Raw genomic sequence first — 15,962 nt, 5'->3', positions numbered from 1 at the left:
CCAGGATGATGGAATCCACAAGCCCTGGCTTTGCTCCGAGCTGTGCCCACAACTGGTTACAGGGCCTTCAGAAAACCCTTGTTTGCTTGCTTGCTTGGTGTCTTCATTGTAAAATCTGTAACATGGAGGTTTGAATTGAACTAAGGGCTAAATAGTAATAGCCTGTGTGAGAGCAATTCTAGTCTCAAGGCTTTAGCGCAAATCAGTTTTTTTTTTAATAAAGCTTTAAAAAATGGTCTATGTAGACTTTTGTAAAAATCAGAGGCAAAGACAATTATTTTGAGAGTCGCTAGCCAACAGAATCCAAGCCTCTGCTGAAATATTTTTAGGCATGGGAAAGTTAATTCATTTCAACAGTTACTCTGCAGACAGTTCATCCCTCAGGCTCTTTCCCGCTGAAGATCCTCTGTTCTGAGTTTTTTAAGAATTGCGTATGAATTTGTGAGCAAAGCACAGAACCTAATTTTTCTAAGAGAAGATTTGAATTCCAGTTTTTAATTTCTCAGCAATTAGATATTTGAAGAGGGGTGAATTCTGGACATTTGTATGAAAAAAACGAGGTAAGTGGTTTCCTGTTTGTCTGCCTAACAGAAAAGTTTACCACTAAATAAAAAATATCTCTGGAGTATCTTTAAACTCCTTGGAGGAAACTTGTTGCACACACACACACACACACTCTCACACACACACACACACTCATCAGCAGGTCAATTATTAGCTCACAGTGTTAACCTATCCTTTTCTCTTCAATAACCTCTTAAAATCTGATCTAGTCCATGGGTAGATGATTTGTGTTTCTTTTACCTGTAGTTAAAGCATTCTTTGAAAGAGGCAGGTACACTGTGCAAAATAATCTGTGATTGTGGTAACCGAATACGGCCAGCTCTTTGACTGTAAGAAGGGTTGGAATTGTGAATCATCATTTTTAAGCTCAATAAATGCAGAGGGAGGAAATGAATATCTATTAACCTCAACTTCCATCCAATCACATACAGACAAATCAACCTTCAGACAAATCAGATGTCTTCATTTAGCGCTTACCTGGACTTGGCCCACTGCCCAGCTTCTCCAAAACTACTGATAATAATACTTTCACTAACAGTATGCTTACAAAAAAGAAAAAGAAAGAAAGAAAAAAAGCTTGTGCTATGAATACTTTTTAAACAACGAATTTTTCAGCTCAGAAAAGACAATTGCTTAGGAGAAGGAAAGTTTGCTTCTGAGTTAGCAGCTTGTGGAAACAGGATTAGTGGGTGGGATTGGGGTGTGCGCTGCCCATAAATAGAGGCTCAGGGCTCTGCTGGCACACTCAGAAGCTTGGACGGCAACCCGGGCAGCTCACACATCGCAGAAGGGTGGGGAGCCCAGGTAAGACAACTGACAATGGCTTTGGCGGCGCACCTGCTAGAGTAAGCTACGGCCTTTGATTGCTGCGCACAGATGCAGGCAGTCAACCGACAAGATCCGAGCAAGGTTCCCAGGGCAGAAAGCAGGCTTTGGAAGGAGTATCAGCCAAGCCACGGAGGCTTGCTGAGGCCTTTCTTTGACCAAAAGTAGCGGAGTATCGTGTTCCTGCCTAGGCTCAGGGTGGCGCCTTGCCCATCAGGAAACTGGAGGTTTGTGGGTGGGTGGGTGGGTGAACTGAAGAGTTTTCAAACCTGTGTTAGGGTGCAGGACATCCTGCGCCAGTCCCTACTCCTCTCCCACTACGTAAGGTAAAGGCCACGGGCTCCTCCACGCTGAAGACTCAGCTCAGATTCCCCTCCTGGGAATATATTATTGCAAAGCAGGAAACGTTTTTTCTTTACTTCTGCAGTTTTTAAGACTATCAGAGGGGAGAGCTGGGCACTTTCTGAAGTAACAGAGACAGAGTCACAGGAACCTCCAGCAAGGACATTCACTAACACAAGATGGGGACAGAGCGACGGTGAACGACGCCAGTTCCAGAGAATCAGTAGTCCAGGGTGGGGAGGGCCGCGAATTAGCAAAACTTTGCAAAGACTTCAATTATCGGGCTCTGTGGGCTCTGAGGGGCTTATGCAGATGTTTGTAGAGTAGAATCTTTGCAGAACAGACCGTTTTCATCATGAGAGCTCAGTAGAGTGGATCCCAGCAAGCCATCTCAGAGTGGGATGTTTGTACAGCAGTTATGTTAGCCTTCCTTGAAGCATCCTGTCATAAAACACCCGTGACATCACTAGTGCCAGCCCGTGATCTGCACGGCTATTGCAGGGAGTCCTATGAGACATTTGCACAGCAAGAATTGGCAATGGATTAAATGCAGCACTTAGCCACCAATTTACTTTATATTTTTGATATATGCAAATGCTTATACAAACAATATGTATTCGATATTTGTTGATAACGTAAAAGAAGTTCATCTATACTTCTGAATCAGCTTGTATCCCAGAAACGCAATAATCCTCACATGAGGCACCTCATCCATTGTTAAATATTGAACAGAAGACACAATACTAGGAGAGCTGCCGGGCACCGCTAGCTTCTAGTATGCTTGAGTTGCGATTGCAGAATTGTGGGAGACAAAAGTTGTTATTAGCACTCCTGCATCCTGAGGAATGTAGAAATTTATGACCTGGTATCCCTACTTTAGCTCGTATCTTCTGAGCTGCTGTGTGTCTGTACACTATGGCTCAGATAACCGTGGCCAGTTTAATTTAAGGCATCACTTGGGTTGGTAACAGGGACTTCTTTTTAATCATCAGGTGTCTAGCAAGAGTTTCTGTTCAAGTTCACGAATGATAAGGATCTTTCCCTCTTAGCAGTTAAACCATGACCGTCTGCCCTGCTTTGTTTGTTGTGTCTATTGGACTTCATCAAGAACTATCCAGACACTAGCAGGGGGTTCTGAAGCTCTGCATTGTTTTCTGGGAAACTTTAGCATCAGGCTTTTCTAGAATTGAAGTCTGCTGCTGCAGCCCATGGTATGACCCATGGGTACTTTGAGTGCAAAACAACCTACATGGCCTTCCTTCCTCCTCTCATGCAATGTGTCTGCTCATTTAAAGCCCTATTTGTGATCATCTGCTGCAGCTTTTCCTAGTAGTTAACTGTCAAATAGCAGAAGAAGAGAAAGGGGAATTTAAGAAAGCCTGGGTTTTATTCTCTGTGTCGTGCACATCACAGAGCACATCTGTGCACTGGCATGTATGCCCTCCCCTGCCACATAGACCCAGACAACAGCAGAGAATGTTCATTGTATGAGTCTTAGTTTGTTCATAACAAATACCATTTGAGCAGATCCCCCAGTAGGGAAAGGAATGAGTCTTCTGAGAAGCAGCAAAGCTAGAATGCTCTAAATGAAGTAAGAATGTGAGCATATCATTCATATCCATTCTTCAAGGACAATGTGTCCACTTCCTCAGAAGGGCAAAGATGTCTATGCTTTAGGTGCCTGTTTCAGGGAGGGGAGATGGGAGCTGGCACTTCCGCTCTGAACTCATCCTCAAAATCTTCTCATCTCTCTGAACTTTAGAGACTTCATCTACACAGTGAGAAATCAGGGAAGAGCGAAGCAGAGGTACCACCAAATTACCTACCAGTAATATGCCTTTTTAGTATGACTTTAAACGTGTATTTCCTCAGCTGCAAAGTATACATCTACCTAGTTATATATTTTCTTAAAATCTATATATTATTCTATTATAAGATAAGATACAACAAATATTGTACATCCACTGATCTGGAGAGTGGAGACTGGAGATAGACACTAGATGGGTAGACACCACGGTAAGTTTCCCTGGGAAGCTCCTGCTTTCCATTCTGGTCTCAAGTCTTAGCTTGGTTTCCAGCACTGTCCACTGCTGTGAAACACTATACAGATTCCAGTTCCTTTCTGTTTCTTTCCCGTGTAGATTTGCCATGGAGAAAATTTCAGTGTCAGCATTCCTGCTTCTTGTGGCCCTCTCCTACACTCTTGCCAAAGACACCACCGTCAAAGCTGGAACCAAAAAGGACTCGAAGCCCAAATTGCCCCAGACCCTGTCCAGAGGTACAAGTCTAATTTTTATTGCTTCCCACCTGCAATTTAAGTCCTAGAGACTCTCTGACTCCTGGTAATAACTGTGTAGACTGAAGATAAGTGGGGATTGTTTTTATTTCTTTCTAGATTTAGCATAGTTAATAATCTGGTCTCCTTGCTCCGGAGGTTTTTGTTCTTTAGTACTAAGGACATTTTATCCAGGTTTTTATCATTACTTTCAGAAGGTTTTGGGCCTGAAATTGTAATGGATTTAACGATACTAACTCCTCTTGTTCTAGGTTGGGGCGATCAACTCATCTGGACTCAGACTTATGAAGAAGCCCTGTACAAATCCAAGACGAGGTAAGGCGGCCGGGGGCATGGAGCGCCCGCGAGCCTCTCGTGGGCGCCATCTAGTGATGACTATCAGATGTTCATGACATCCTATTAAACATCCCATCTCTGTCTCTCTTGCAGCAACAGACCCTTGATGATAATTCACCACCTGGACGAATGTCCACACAGTCAAGGTAATCTGCTCTTCTACATTTTCTCTAGAGGCTTTTATGTTGGGTCAGGGTTCGGATCGTTCATCTTTACATTCCTAGAGCCTAGCACCACTGAACAAAGAAGAAGATTTTAAATACTTTAAAACAAGATAGAATATTTAAAGAGAAATGTGAACATTTCCATGTTTTGAACTAACTACTAGAGCATATTTTGAGGAAGAAATGCTGGGGTTCATGCTCAACTTCTTCCGTCTTTTTCCATCCGACACATCAACAAACACCCATGGGTTTCCTATTAAATCAATCTCCAGACAGCTTCACACACATGCAGCCTGCCTGGTTGTACAGGCTCCCCACATTTGGTGTAAGAAGCTCATTGCAGTCTTCACCTAGTGATTCTAGCACAGGGGGCTCCTTGGATCATGTTCCACCAGTCTCTGGGTATTAGGAAGCCCTTCTTGCCCAATTTCAGCCACTCCGCATTGCCTCCATGCTACCACCTTAGTCCAAGCCCGCATCACACTTTGTCCACAAGACTACAGCTGCTCACACCAGTCTGCCTTCTACACAGAAGTCAGCCTGGAGCTGTTCAACACAAATCAGACGCTTCCTTCATGGAGTCCAGTGGCTTCTCATCACAAACAATATTAAAGCCGGTTCCTGGCTGTGGCCTTTGAGGCTGGACCCCATCTGGTCAGGGCATGGTTTTCCTGTCCTGTCAGGATCACACATTCCCACACTATTGCAGTTCATCCCTATTCACCAAGGCTGTTGCTCATACAGCGCCCTCTGCTGGCAGTAACCTCTCTCCGATAGTCTGGGCAACCTGTGCCCCAAATAAACCACTCTGTGACCTCAGTACCTATCGCCTCCCGGAAGAGATCTGCCACGAAAAATGAGCAGCTCTTCAAGCCTTTATTTCACTTTATGTTTCCCCTATGTATGAATCCATACATGAAAATTACATATATGGTATTCACTGGTTTATGCTGTGATTCCCATATAAACGTCTGAGCTCTGGAAGTTGCGTGTGCTTTTCCACTCAAGGTATTTTTTCTAGTATATAAAGTCCTGCCTGCTACAATGTAGTTATTCAGTAACATCACACATTATTTGCTGGAGGGGCAACGTCGGTATTGTATTAAAAACACTATCCACATTAAAAGACAACAGAAAGTAAGGGCTCTAACCAAAACCGAGATAAATGCTCAAGGACCCTTTTTTTTTTTCCTTCTTCTTCTTATATTACAGCTTTAAAGAAAGTGTTTGCTGAAAATAAGGAAATCCAGAAATTGGCAGACCAGTTTGTTCTCCTCAACCTGGTTGTAAGTGTCCCCTTACCACCACCCGCATCTCTGGGTTCCATGTCTGATTCACTTTTCCCATGCATCCCAGTCTTGCTGCATTAACAAGCATCTCTTCCAAGTGCCTATCTCCCAGATCAAAAACCTAGGATCCTCTACTTTGTTAATAATCTTTTTTTTGAAACCTTTGCTTTGCTGAAATTGAGGCCAGCACCTGGCACGTGCTGAGGAATTTCTACCACTGAGCCACGTCCGCAGCCTGTTTCTTAGTGTGGCACACTTATGTTTTAATGTGGTAATTAATAATCTTATCTGAAAAATATACTCAATGGTCAGGATTTCTGTGCTGGTTTTTAGCAACTGGTTTTTCTGTTCTGCCCATCTTCTCCAGTCCTGGCTCACTGGTTCCTGTCACTTCTTTGTCTCCACGGGGGAGAGCTCTGGTTGTCCAGATCTACCCACGTGTCCCAGGCGTCAGCTCCATAGCTCCAGTCTCATTTCCTCCTCACCAGCCCTCCTGCTTTAGCCATGCTCCTCCTCTGTAACAATGGCCTCCTACCCATCCAGTCACAGCGCCCCCAGTCTCCCTCCTTGGCTTGCTGTGTTCTCTGAGCAGCACATCTGTTTGCTGCCTGCCTCCGGTCCTGTACCACATGCCGCTCTTTCCACTCTGTGATGCTTCTTCTAGCTTGTTGTGGAATCTTTGGAGAAGAGACTCCCTGGCAGTGCCTCAGGCCCATGGTGCACCAAGAGACATAGTCTCTTTCCTGATTAGTTTTTAAAATTAGTTTAAAAGGTCATTGATTCCACTGTGACATTTCCATATGTAGTTTGTGTTTGTGCCCCCACCCTTGCGAGCCCCTTGGCTCATCCCTAAAGCCCTCCTTCTGTTTATTCTATAGCCCTTTTACAGCTCCCCCCCCCCCCAGCTTTCTCTTAATAACGGTTTCACTGCTCACAGTGCCCTTTCTAACTCCAGGAAAATCTAATCAACACATTTTTGCATTAACAAATTCAAAAATACCTAAAGAATAAACAAGCAGCTGTGTTTTGTTTTGTTTTTTGACCTCAGTATGAAACAACAGACAAGCACCTCTCTCCAGATGGCCAGTATGTCCCCAGAATTCTGTTTGTGGGTAAGTGGGGGACCCAGTGACATAAGACACACTGAAGATTATGCAACTGCAGCTACATCCTCTCTCCCCCACATCAGACCTTCCCATCCATGTCCCCAACCCCACCAGTCACTTCACTAGAAGCAACCTCCAAGCAAGGAGCATGCCATTCTGGGCAGGAGAGGGCTAAGTCCCACAATATTACACTCTCGCCTGAAAGTGTCAATGAACTACTATCTCCACAAATGACTTCTTTCCTCCAGACAAGTAAATCTCTGCTTCTGGAAATTCGTTATCTGTTGGTCCTGGTCCAGCATTCTGAAGAGACAAAGATAGTCTGCTCCAGGATGAGACAGACTGCAAACATCCAGCTGGCTCTCACATGCCATCTCCCCTATTTCAGGACATTCATTTCGTCACCCCTCTTTCTCAGTCGTAGGCATCCAGCTCAGGGTGGTGTGCACACCTGGCAAATGTTCTACCATCGAGCGGAGACCCGCCCCTCAGCCACCCCTTTTAAAACCAGCTGTCTCTACCTCTCCACACTCCCTTTCCATTCTTCAGGATTGGATGGACCACACCTTTAAAGTGTCCTTTCTCGTTAGTTACATAGTTTCAACTTACATAAAAGAGCGACCGAATGGCTGAATTGTTTGGGGGTTTCCTTGTTGCCTTTTTTTTGAGACAGTTTCATGTAGTCCAGGCTAGCCTCAAACTCTTTATGTGACCAAGAATAACCTTGAGTCCCTGATCCTCCTACCTCCGGGCTCCAAGTGCTGGGATTACTGGCATGCACCACCATGCTCAGTTTGATAGATGGAATTAAACCTGGGGGAATATTTAAAGAGGGATAAAAGGGAAAATTAATGTCTCTATTTTTAAAATGCAGCTGATTAACCACAAAGAATTAAAATAAAAATAAAAGTGGAGGCACGATGTGTGGTTATCTGACCCTGTCGTACTTAGGGACTTGCATTATTTTTGTCTAAAGAAGGAAAAAGACTGGGTGGGGATACAGTGCAGTAGGCGGGTGCTTATGCAGGATGCACAAGCCTTGGGTTTCATTGTATAAACTGTGCATGGTGATACAGACCCAAAATTCCAGCACTCGGGAGGCTGAGGCAGGGGCCAACCTGGTGTACATAGTGGAATTCTTGCCAGCCTGGGCTACAGAGTGAGATTCTGTCCAAAACAAACAAGCAAACAAAAATTAATGAAAATAAACAAACAAAAAGAGAATCAATCTGATCCAGGTTAACCTTTTGTGTTCCCATCACCACCACCCCCTCCCTGGCAAATCACAGGCTTTATTCCAGCTCTCGCTTTCAAATGCGTCCATGGAGGATAAAAATACCTAGATACCAGCATTAGAAGTATCCAATTATCAAGCAACAAAACCCCTTAAATTCTCACGGTAGTTCTGTAATACAGAATACTACATTTTCACCAAGAAAACCACAAAAACAAGCACTGTCCTTACTTTCAGGGCACTGAGGATGGCAGGGCCGAAAACCTTTTCCATAAACAGCACCATGCGGCTGCTGAATGTTTCCTACACTGCTCTACAGTGCTAGGGTGATAACTCCCAGGGCGGGTAGCAGAACAGACAAGCAGGGCACCACACTGCAGGGCATGGGCACACAATATAGGCTCCCTGGAAGCAAAAAGTGTTCCATCCTTGTTCTTTATCTTTGCAGACCCATCCCTGACAGTGAGGGCAGACATCACTGGAAGATACTCAAACCGTCTCTACGCTTACGAACCCTCTGACACAGCTCTGTGTAAGTCTGAGATCCCTATTGCTGTAGTGCCGGGGAGAGGCCCCGACTGAGGTGGGCTTGACCTCTGCCCAGGGGTGCCAGAGAATCAGTACGACCCAAACCCTATGCCCCACTCCACTGCCCACTTTGTAAGCATCTCAATGAAGGATAAATCATTCAGTAGCAGCACCGGCTCCTCCAGGAGAACGTAGCAGCACGCCGTCTGCCCCTCAACTTTTCTCCCTTCACAACCGCACACAAACCCCTCTGCCACAGACCTGATGCGGGAGAAGTCACAAGAGGGTTTCTTCGATCCCATCCCCCCAAATAATGAAAAGGGAAATCATTTAGTCCGTGTTGTGATGGTGAAACACGGGTCCAACTTGAGATCACGGGCAAATGATTGGGAGAGTGGCTTATTCACCGTGTCACTAGTGAGGGGCGAGGAGAGATGAGGGAGAGGGAAAGAGGCTGATTTATGGCAGATGAGGCCAACAATTCAAGAACTGTAACACCTGACTGGTTCCTCTGGGAAGAAACTGGATTTTGTTTCAGGACCAGTCCTAGTCTCTGGCAGGGGCTCCTAGAATCTTCCTTTCCGAACCCTAATCATCACTGACATGCTGCATGGGCTTTTGAAACTCAAAGCCTGCCTACCCCCAGTGGCAAACCTCCAACAAGGCCACACCTCCTAGTCCTTCCTGAACAGTTTCACCAACTAGGGACCAAGCATTCAAATATTTTAGCCGATGGGGGCCACACTCATTTGAACCACAATGCCCTTTTTAATGGTCACTTGCTTGTCCTGATTTTCCATCCCTCAGTGCTGGACAACATGAAGAAAGCTCTCAAGCTGCTGAAGACAGAGTTGTAGAGCCAGCTGTGCAGGGCACCCAGCGAGGGGAAGGCGGAAGCACTGTGAACTGCTGACGACATCACAGTTGAATGTTACGACAGATGTATTTTTTAAACACCCATACATGGGAAGATATTCTTATCTACTGCAGTGAAGCATGGTTTTCTAAAAAATAAAGTCTTGTGAGTACTCCAGAAGAGTTGTTTTAGTTTTTCATAAAAAAGCTAGCTGGATGGACCAGCCTAGCACAGCGGTCCGCGGCTAAGCTCTTCTTAGAGGTGAGACCACTGTACTGAACTAGAGGCAAGTTTGAACTACAGAGAGGGGTGTTGTCTCAAAATTCAAACTATTTTTTTCAAATGAAAAAAGGAAGGGAGGGAGGGAGGGTGGAAGGGTGGCAAAAAGGGAAAGGAAAGATTATTTGGTTTCAGTTTTACTCACTAAACAGGAACATTGGACACACACAAAATGCTCATAAAGGAACAAGACAAAGCTAATTCAGACAACTAAGATAGAAGCCATCAAGACTGTTGCTGTCATCCTGACATATTATAGGGTATTCCTGATGAGACACAAGCTCACCCTGTAGAAGCTTACACAGCACATGCTTTCCTGTAAAAGATAACACAGGAAGGCACCCCACTCCCACACAAAATGGAATCTCATGTAGAAGCAGCCATTCCCAGACTAGCTAGAAACCCCTAGGACACACTTAGAAACTCGATTATAGGCAGCTTTTTCTCCACTCGGTGATCTCAGAGAAAGCCTCCAGCATATCAGATGCTGTCTCCAGGAGCCTCTCCCAAGAGCGCAGTCACTAGTGGGCCTGTTCTTAGCCCACACACTGAGAACACCTTAGAGAAGCCGAGACGTGCCCTTGAGCAGGCGCCATCTGGAGGAGCCAGAAACCAGGTCTTGAGAGGGCTTAGACTGATTGCCTCAGCTCCTCCGCCTGTCACCAGGAGGAAGCAAAGGGCAGTTAGAGTCAGCGGGTGGGGTTGAGGTCAGAGGTCACTACTGTCTGGAGAAGGGAGGACACACAGCATCAGGCAGTGTGTCCTGTCTGATCAGGACTTTGTCTGGCTTCACTCTTACCTGGCTAGCCACACTGAATCTCACATAGTCATGGGGACTCCCTGCCCATCACCCCCACACACACACATACACACACCCCTTCTGTGCTCAGGGTGGGTAACATCACTGCAGAGTTCCTTTTCTGACCAGATGATTGGCCTTGTTGATTTCTCCCAGAGTGCTCTCCCACCTCTCACAAGCAGGAGGCGTACATGTGCTGAAAAGGGGAAATTATTGCATTTAGGAAGCTCCAGAGGAGCAGGCAAAGATGGCTCAGTAGGTGAGAGTGAGCACCTGCCACTAAGGGTCTAACTTCAATCCCCAGGGTCCACATGGGGGAAGGAAAAAACAGCTCCTGCAAGTTGTGCCCTAACCTCCACATGTGAGCCTTGGCATGCACGTGTGTGCGTGCACACACACACATGCACACACAGACACACACAACAAACAAAGAAATGTTTGGGTCTAGAGAGGTGGCTCAGACGTTAAGAGGACTTACCACTATTGCAGAAGACCCAGGTTTGGTTCCCAGTACCATAAGGTGGCTCACAAGTGTCTATGACTCCAGTTCCAAGATCTCACACACTTTTTTGGTTTCTCTGGGCACTGAGAATGTTCATGGTGCCCATACATACATCATACATACATACATACATACATACATACATACATACAGGCAAAACACACACATAAGATAAAGATAAATCTATCTTTAAAATTCTCTTAAAAATAATGAGCATGAAAAAGAACTGGAGTTCCTATCTTGCACTTGTAACCACAGGAAATATGAAATCTGCGTAGCCAAAACCTATAAGAAAAGAGCTGGGGATGCCACTCCGAGGGCACGTGTTGTAGAACTCGCTCACGGCAACGTCAGCAAGGCCACTCTTCCCACAAATCCAACTCCCAACATTCATAGTCTTCCATCTGTGCTTAAAGTTCAAGTCAAAATGTACCTAGAGTATTTATTTGACACATAATCACAAGACTGGAGCTGAGTGTAGATTGTTTTATGTCTAAAGGCTGAAGAAAAATGTTAGTAACCATGGGAACATAAAATGGTATGAAAAACAGGCCAGTGGTGCCTCAAACTGTAAGCGTGAAGTGAGAACCCAGGTCGGCAACACGTGTGTGTGTGTGTGTGTGTGTGTGTGTGTGTGTGTGTGTGTGTACTCAAAACTGAAAGCAGGGCATGTGCCTGTGCCCACACTCAGCGCTATTCCCAGCAGGTAAAGGTGGAAGCAACCCACACGTCTGTCAGTGGACAGAGGGGGAGACAAGCTGCAGCTCAGACGTGCCATGAGTACTGCTGGGTGAGCAGGGTGGAAATCCTGGCCTGTGTTACTGTGTAGAAGAGAAAATTTGATCATTAAGGGCCAGGGAAGGGGGAACAAAGGGGTGCTTTTACTGCCTAATGGAAGTGGCATTCCAGTTTGCAAGACAAATTAGAATGGCCTCATCAGCTAGTGTGAACGTTTGGTCTCTAACATTAGGCCGTGTGGCCTTGTGGGTGGAGAAGTGTCACTGCGGGTGGGCTTTGAGGTTGCAGAAGCCGTGAGCTCTGCGTTGCTGCACCGTGCCTGTCTGTCTGGTGCCTTGCCCTCCACCATGATGGCCATGGAACCATCCTCTGAAACCGTAAGCAAAGCCCTAATTAAATGCTTTCTTTTATATGCCACCTTGGCCATGGCATCTCTTCACAGAAATAAGAAAGTAAATAAGGGGCTGGAGAGATGGCTCAGTTGTTAAGAGCACTAACTGCTCTTCCAGAGGACGGGTGTTCAGTTAGCAGCAACCACATGGTGGCTCACCACCATCTGTAATAAGATATGATGTCATCTTCTGGCTTGCAGGTATATATGCAGAGTACTCATATAGAAAATATAAATAATTTTTAAAAAGTAAATAAACAAGCAAAGGCTGAAGTTTTGCCCTCCACAGAAGGCAAAGTCCATCCTGTGACACATTTTGCCCGTGGCAACTCTCTCAAGGACTTATTGGAGAATGAATCCCCATGACAGTCGTCCCTAAGAAAAGTACTGACAGCAGCCAGATTCAAAGCCGGGGTCTGACTTTCCCCTTTCCAACCGTCTCAAGGACTACTGTGCCCAGGTATGACAGACATTCCAGAAAAACTGCAGTATGGGGCTGGAGAAATGCCATGGTGGTCAAGAGCACTTGCTGCTCTTCAAGAGGATCCAAGTTCAGTTTCCAGCACCCACAACAGGCAGTTCAGAACTGTCTATGACTCCAGATCCAGGGATCCAACACCCTCTCCTGGCTTGCATGGACTCTGTACTGACATGCACACAGCCCACACGCAAACACATATACACATAATTAAAAACTAACTTCAAAAGTTAAAAGGAAAATGAAAATAGCACTAGCCTCATCCTCTCCCATCTCTTCCCATCAAACACTGCCTGCATAAACCCCCTCACTAGCTAGAAGCCTTGTAAAGTTGCTCTTTAATGTTGATATCACCCCCAATAAAACCATCCCTACATAAGCAGTCGAGTCTATACAGCTACAATGTGTTTAATGTGCTCCGGTCTAAGCATTTTCTCAGCTAAAAAGCCAAATAGCTTCACATATTTAATGTATTTACAAAGTGATGAATTAACCGAAGTAGGGTTTAAACAAATATTTAGGGATACTGAAGAAGGAGGGCTTGGCTCAGAGAAACCTGAGAACTGAATGCCTGGCTTCCTCTCCCTCTCTGGAAGGTTCCCTTTGGTGCTGTATTTTCAAGGTTAAGCATGCAGAACTGGTTTTCACAACAAACACTATGCTGTCCCCAGAGCAGAGTATCAGAGATGAACTTCACCCATGGTGAGCTCAGATGGGAGAGATTACAGTGAACCCTTTTTTCTCTGCACTAGCAGTAATTTCCTGAGCTAAAATTACACCTTTCACACCAAGGTTGTTTAAAAAATGATCTAAGGAACATTCTTCTGAAGGGAAATGTACACAGGGAAGTCAGGCATTCCTCTAAGGGGAACGTGTACACGGGGCAATCAGACATTCTTCTAAGGGGATGTGTACACAGGGAAGTCAGCCATTTCTCTAAGGGGACGTGTACACAGGACATTCAGACATTCCTCTAAGAGGACGTGTACACAGGGCAATCAGCCATTCATTCCTCTAAGGGGATGTGTACACAGGGCAATCAGTCATTCCTCTAAGGGGTCGTGTATACAGGGCAATCAGCCATTCCTCTAAGGGGATGTGTACACAGGGCAATCAGACATTCCTCTAAGGGGAAAGTGTACACAGGGCAATCAGCCATTCCTCTAAGGGGTCGTGTACACAGGGCAATCAGCCATTTCTCTAAGGGGATGTGTACACAGGGAAGTCAGAGAACTACATATGCAATAAGCTCCTCTGCAAGAAGATAAAAGGTTTGGAGGGGAGGGAACGGAGGGTTTGCCGCACAGTTTTTGCTGTGACTTGAGATCTGCACTGCTCTCTGGGCATCACACTCTGTGGCTGCAGGTGCACAGGGGAGCACCCCTCCTGCAATCAGGACCCTTCCCTGGGCTCTGCAGGCTCACAGCTCAGCCACTCCTGGTCTGGGATGGAATGGACCTGTTCAGAGGGCTTCCCAGTAGATGCTGAGACACCATGGAATGGCAGATGTGTGTCTTCAATGAGAAACAAACAGGAATCCCAGCAGTGTCATAGAAGGGGGTGGATAATCACCGCCTTCAGATCCCAAGCAAAGAAAAAGTCAGATTCATTTGACAGAGAATGTCCCGGCTCTTAAAAATGCACATTCTGACTGGCTACTTATTACTTATTGTTCACTTACATAATCCAGCGATTTCAAAACCCTAAAGATTCACCCGGGGTGTAGTAGCACATACGTTAGAAGAATCACCTTAGGTCTGAGGCTAGCCTGGGCTACACAAACAATTCAAAAACTGTCTGAGATATATAGCAAGACCCTGTGTCAAAAGACAAAATCCATAATAAACAGAAATACTCACCAGGGCCAGACCCTGATATAAAAAACAAAATTTAGGGGCTGGAAAGATGGCTCAGCGGTTAAGAGCATTGCCTACTCTTCCAAAGGTCCTGAGTTCAATTCCCAGCAACCACATGATGGCTCACAATCATCTGTAATGAGATCTGATGCCCTCTTGCGGCCTGCAGGCATACATGCAGACAGAATACTGAAAATACTGTATACATAATAAATAAATAAATCTTTTTAAAAAAATATTTTTCTCATTTTGTGTGCTGTGTGTGTGTTGTGGTATGTGCATGTATGCAGGTGCCTAAAGGGTCCAAGGCATCAGATCCCCCTGAAGCTACTGGAGTTACAAACCACTGTGAGCCACTAATATGGGTGCGGGGAACAGATCCTGTTTTTTTAACCGTCTGACTACAAGAAAGACATTGCAATTAGAGCACAAACCAAAGCGTAGGCAAGCTGTATGACTCTCTGTGCAACATAACAGCCTTTCCATCTGCAACCCTTTACACCAAGACAAGTATCCTCGGGTCCAGAACCTTGTCAGATATTTTGAACTGCAGCTGAGGAAACAGAAAAATACAGGATGATTGAAAATGAAAACAATTCAACACACTCATTTCATGATCACATCCCCCATCTTATGGCACAAGCAGCTCGGCCCAGGCGGCCACAGTGCTCGGCAATGACACCCTAGAGACAGCGCGGTCTACTTCTGTACAGGACTTGCTGGCAGCAGAGAATCACAGAAGAGGCAGAGCAACAAGGTGCTCCAAAGTGCATTAATCTGCGTGTCAGCCCTTGAGGGCCTTCTTGGTCTGAAACTTATCCAGACAGAGAGAGAGAGAAATCACCAACAACATGCTACTTCAAACCAAGCCAGGAATTAACTGTCACTAATGGGACATAATGTGTGTACTCTTCTCAGATAAATACAAGAGACTTCTGTTGGAGGAGGCCGCTTGTTGGTTTCAAATAAGTAAAAGCACCTTTCTCATCATGCAGATAATATTAACCAATCAAACAGTTGAGTAAAGCATTCAGGGACCAGGAGGTTGTTGAGCAGTAAGAGTGCTTGCCACCCAGACTGATGACCATGTATGATCCCTAGGACCCTTAGGTAGGAGAGAACCAATTCTTACCAACTGTCTTCTGACCTAAACACAAACACACATACACACACATACACACACACACAAGCACACATACAGTATTCTTTTTTTAACCAAAGAAAGAATTTGAGGATAGCTGTCAACAGACATCATTGCTGGGGGCTCCCAAGGCTCCATCAAACACTATTTTGGCCACCAGAGAGTAGACAGAGGACACTGACTTACCTTGGTTAAACACTATTTTGGGGTATGGTAGAAGCCATCAGAGAGAGACGGA

At 45.4% G+C, this 15,962-nt stretch overlaps 1 protein-coding gene across 1 annotated transcript; it reads left to right on the top strand.

Annotated features, from left to right (window-relative positions):
* The first annotated feature begins 3,879 nt into the window (after positions 1–3,879).
* Agr2 (anterior gradient 2, protein disulphide isomerase family member) lies at positions 3,880–9,550 on the top strand. The gene is made up of 7 exons (XM_057783251.1): positions 3,880–4,009; positions 4,279–4,342; positions 4,457–4,509; positions 5,740–5,813; positions 6,865–6,928; positions 8,605–8,688; positions 9,492–9,550. The coding sequence occupies exons 1-7, from the start codon at positions 3,880–3,882 to the stop codon at positions 9,539–9,541; spliced, it is 519 nt and encodes a 172-aa protein (XP_057639234.1). The 3' UTR covers positions 9,542–9,550.
* Positions 9,551–15,962: the final 6,412 nt, after the last annotated feature.

Source organism: Chionomys nivalis, chromosome 10 (assembly GCF_950005125.1).
Source record: "Chionomys nivalis chromosome 10, mChiNiv1.1, whole genome shotgun sequence".
Taxonomy (NCBI): Eukaryota; Metazoa; Chordata; class Mammalia; order Rodentia; family Cricetidae; genus Chionomys; species Chionomys nivalis.
Note: the sequence above shows the minus strand (reverse complement) of the source record. Positions and strands in the feature narration are given on the sequence as shown.

Bases quoted from the DNA above. Each gene is read 5' to 3' on its own strand.
- Agr2 (XM_057783251.1), top strand. From the start codon at position 3,880: ATGGAGAAAATTTCAGTGTCAGCATTCCTGCTTCTTGTGGCCCTCTCC. The intron at 4,010-4,278 runs GTACAAGTCTAA...CTCTTGTTCTAG, and splicing joins GCCCCAGACCCTGTCCAGAG to GTTGGGGCGATCAACTCATC. The intron at 5,814-6,864 runs GTAAGTGTCCCC...TTTTGACCTCAG, and splicing joins TTGTTCTCCTCAACCTGGTT to TATGAAACAACAGACAAGCA.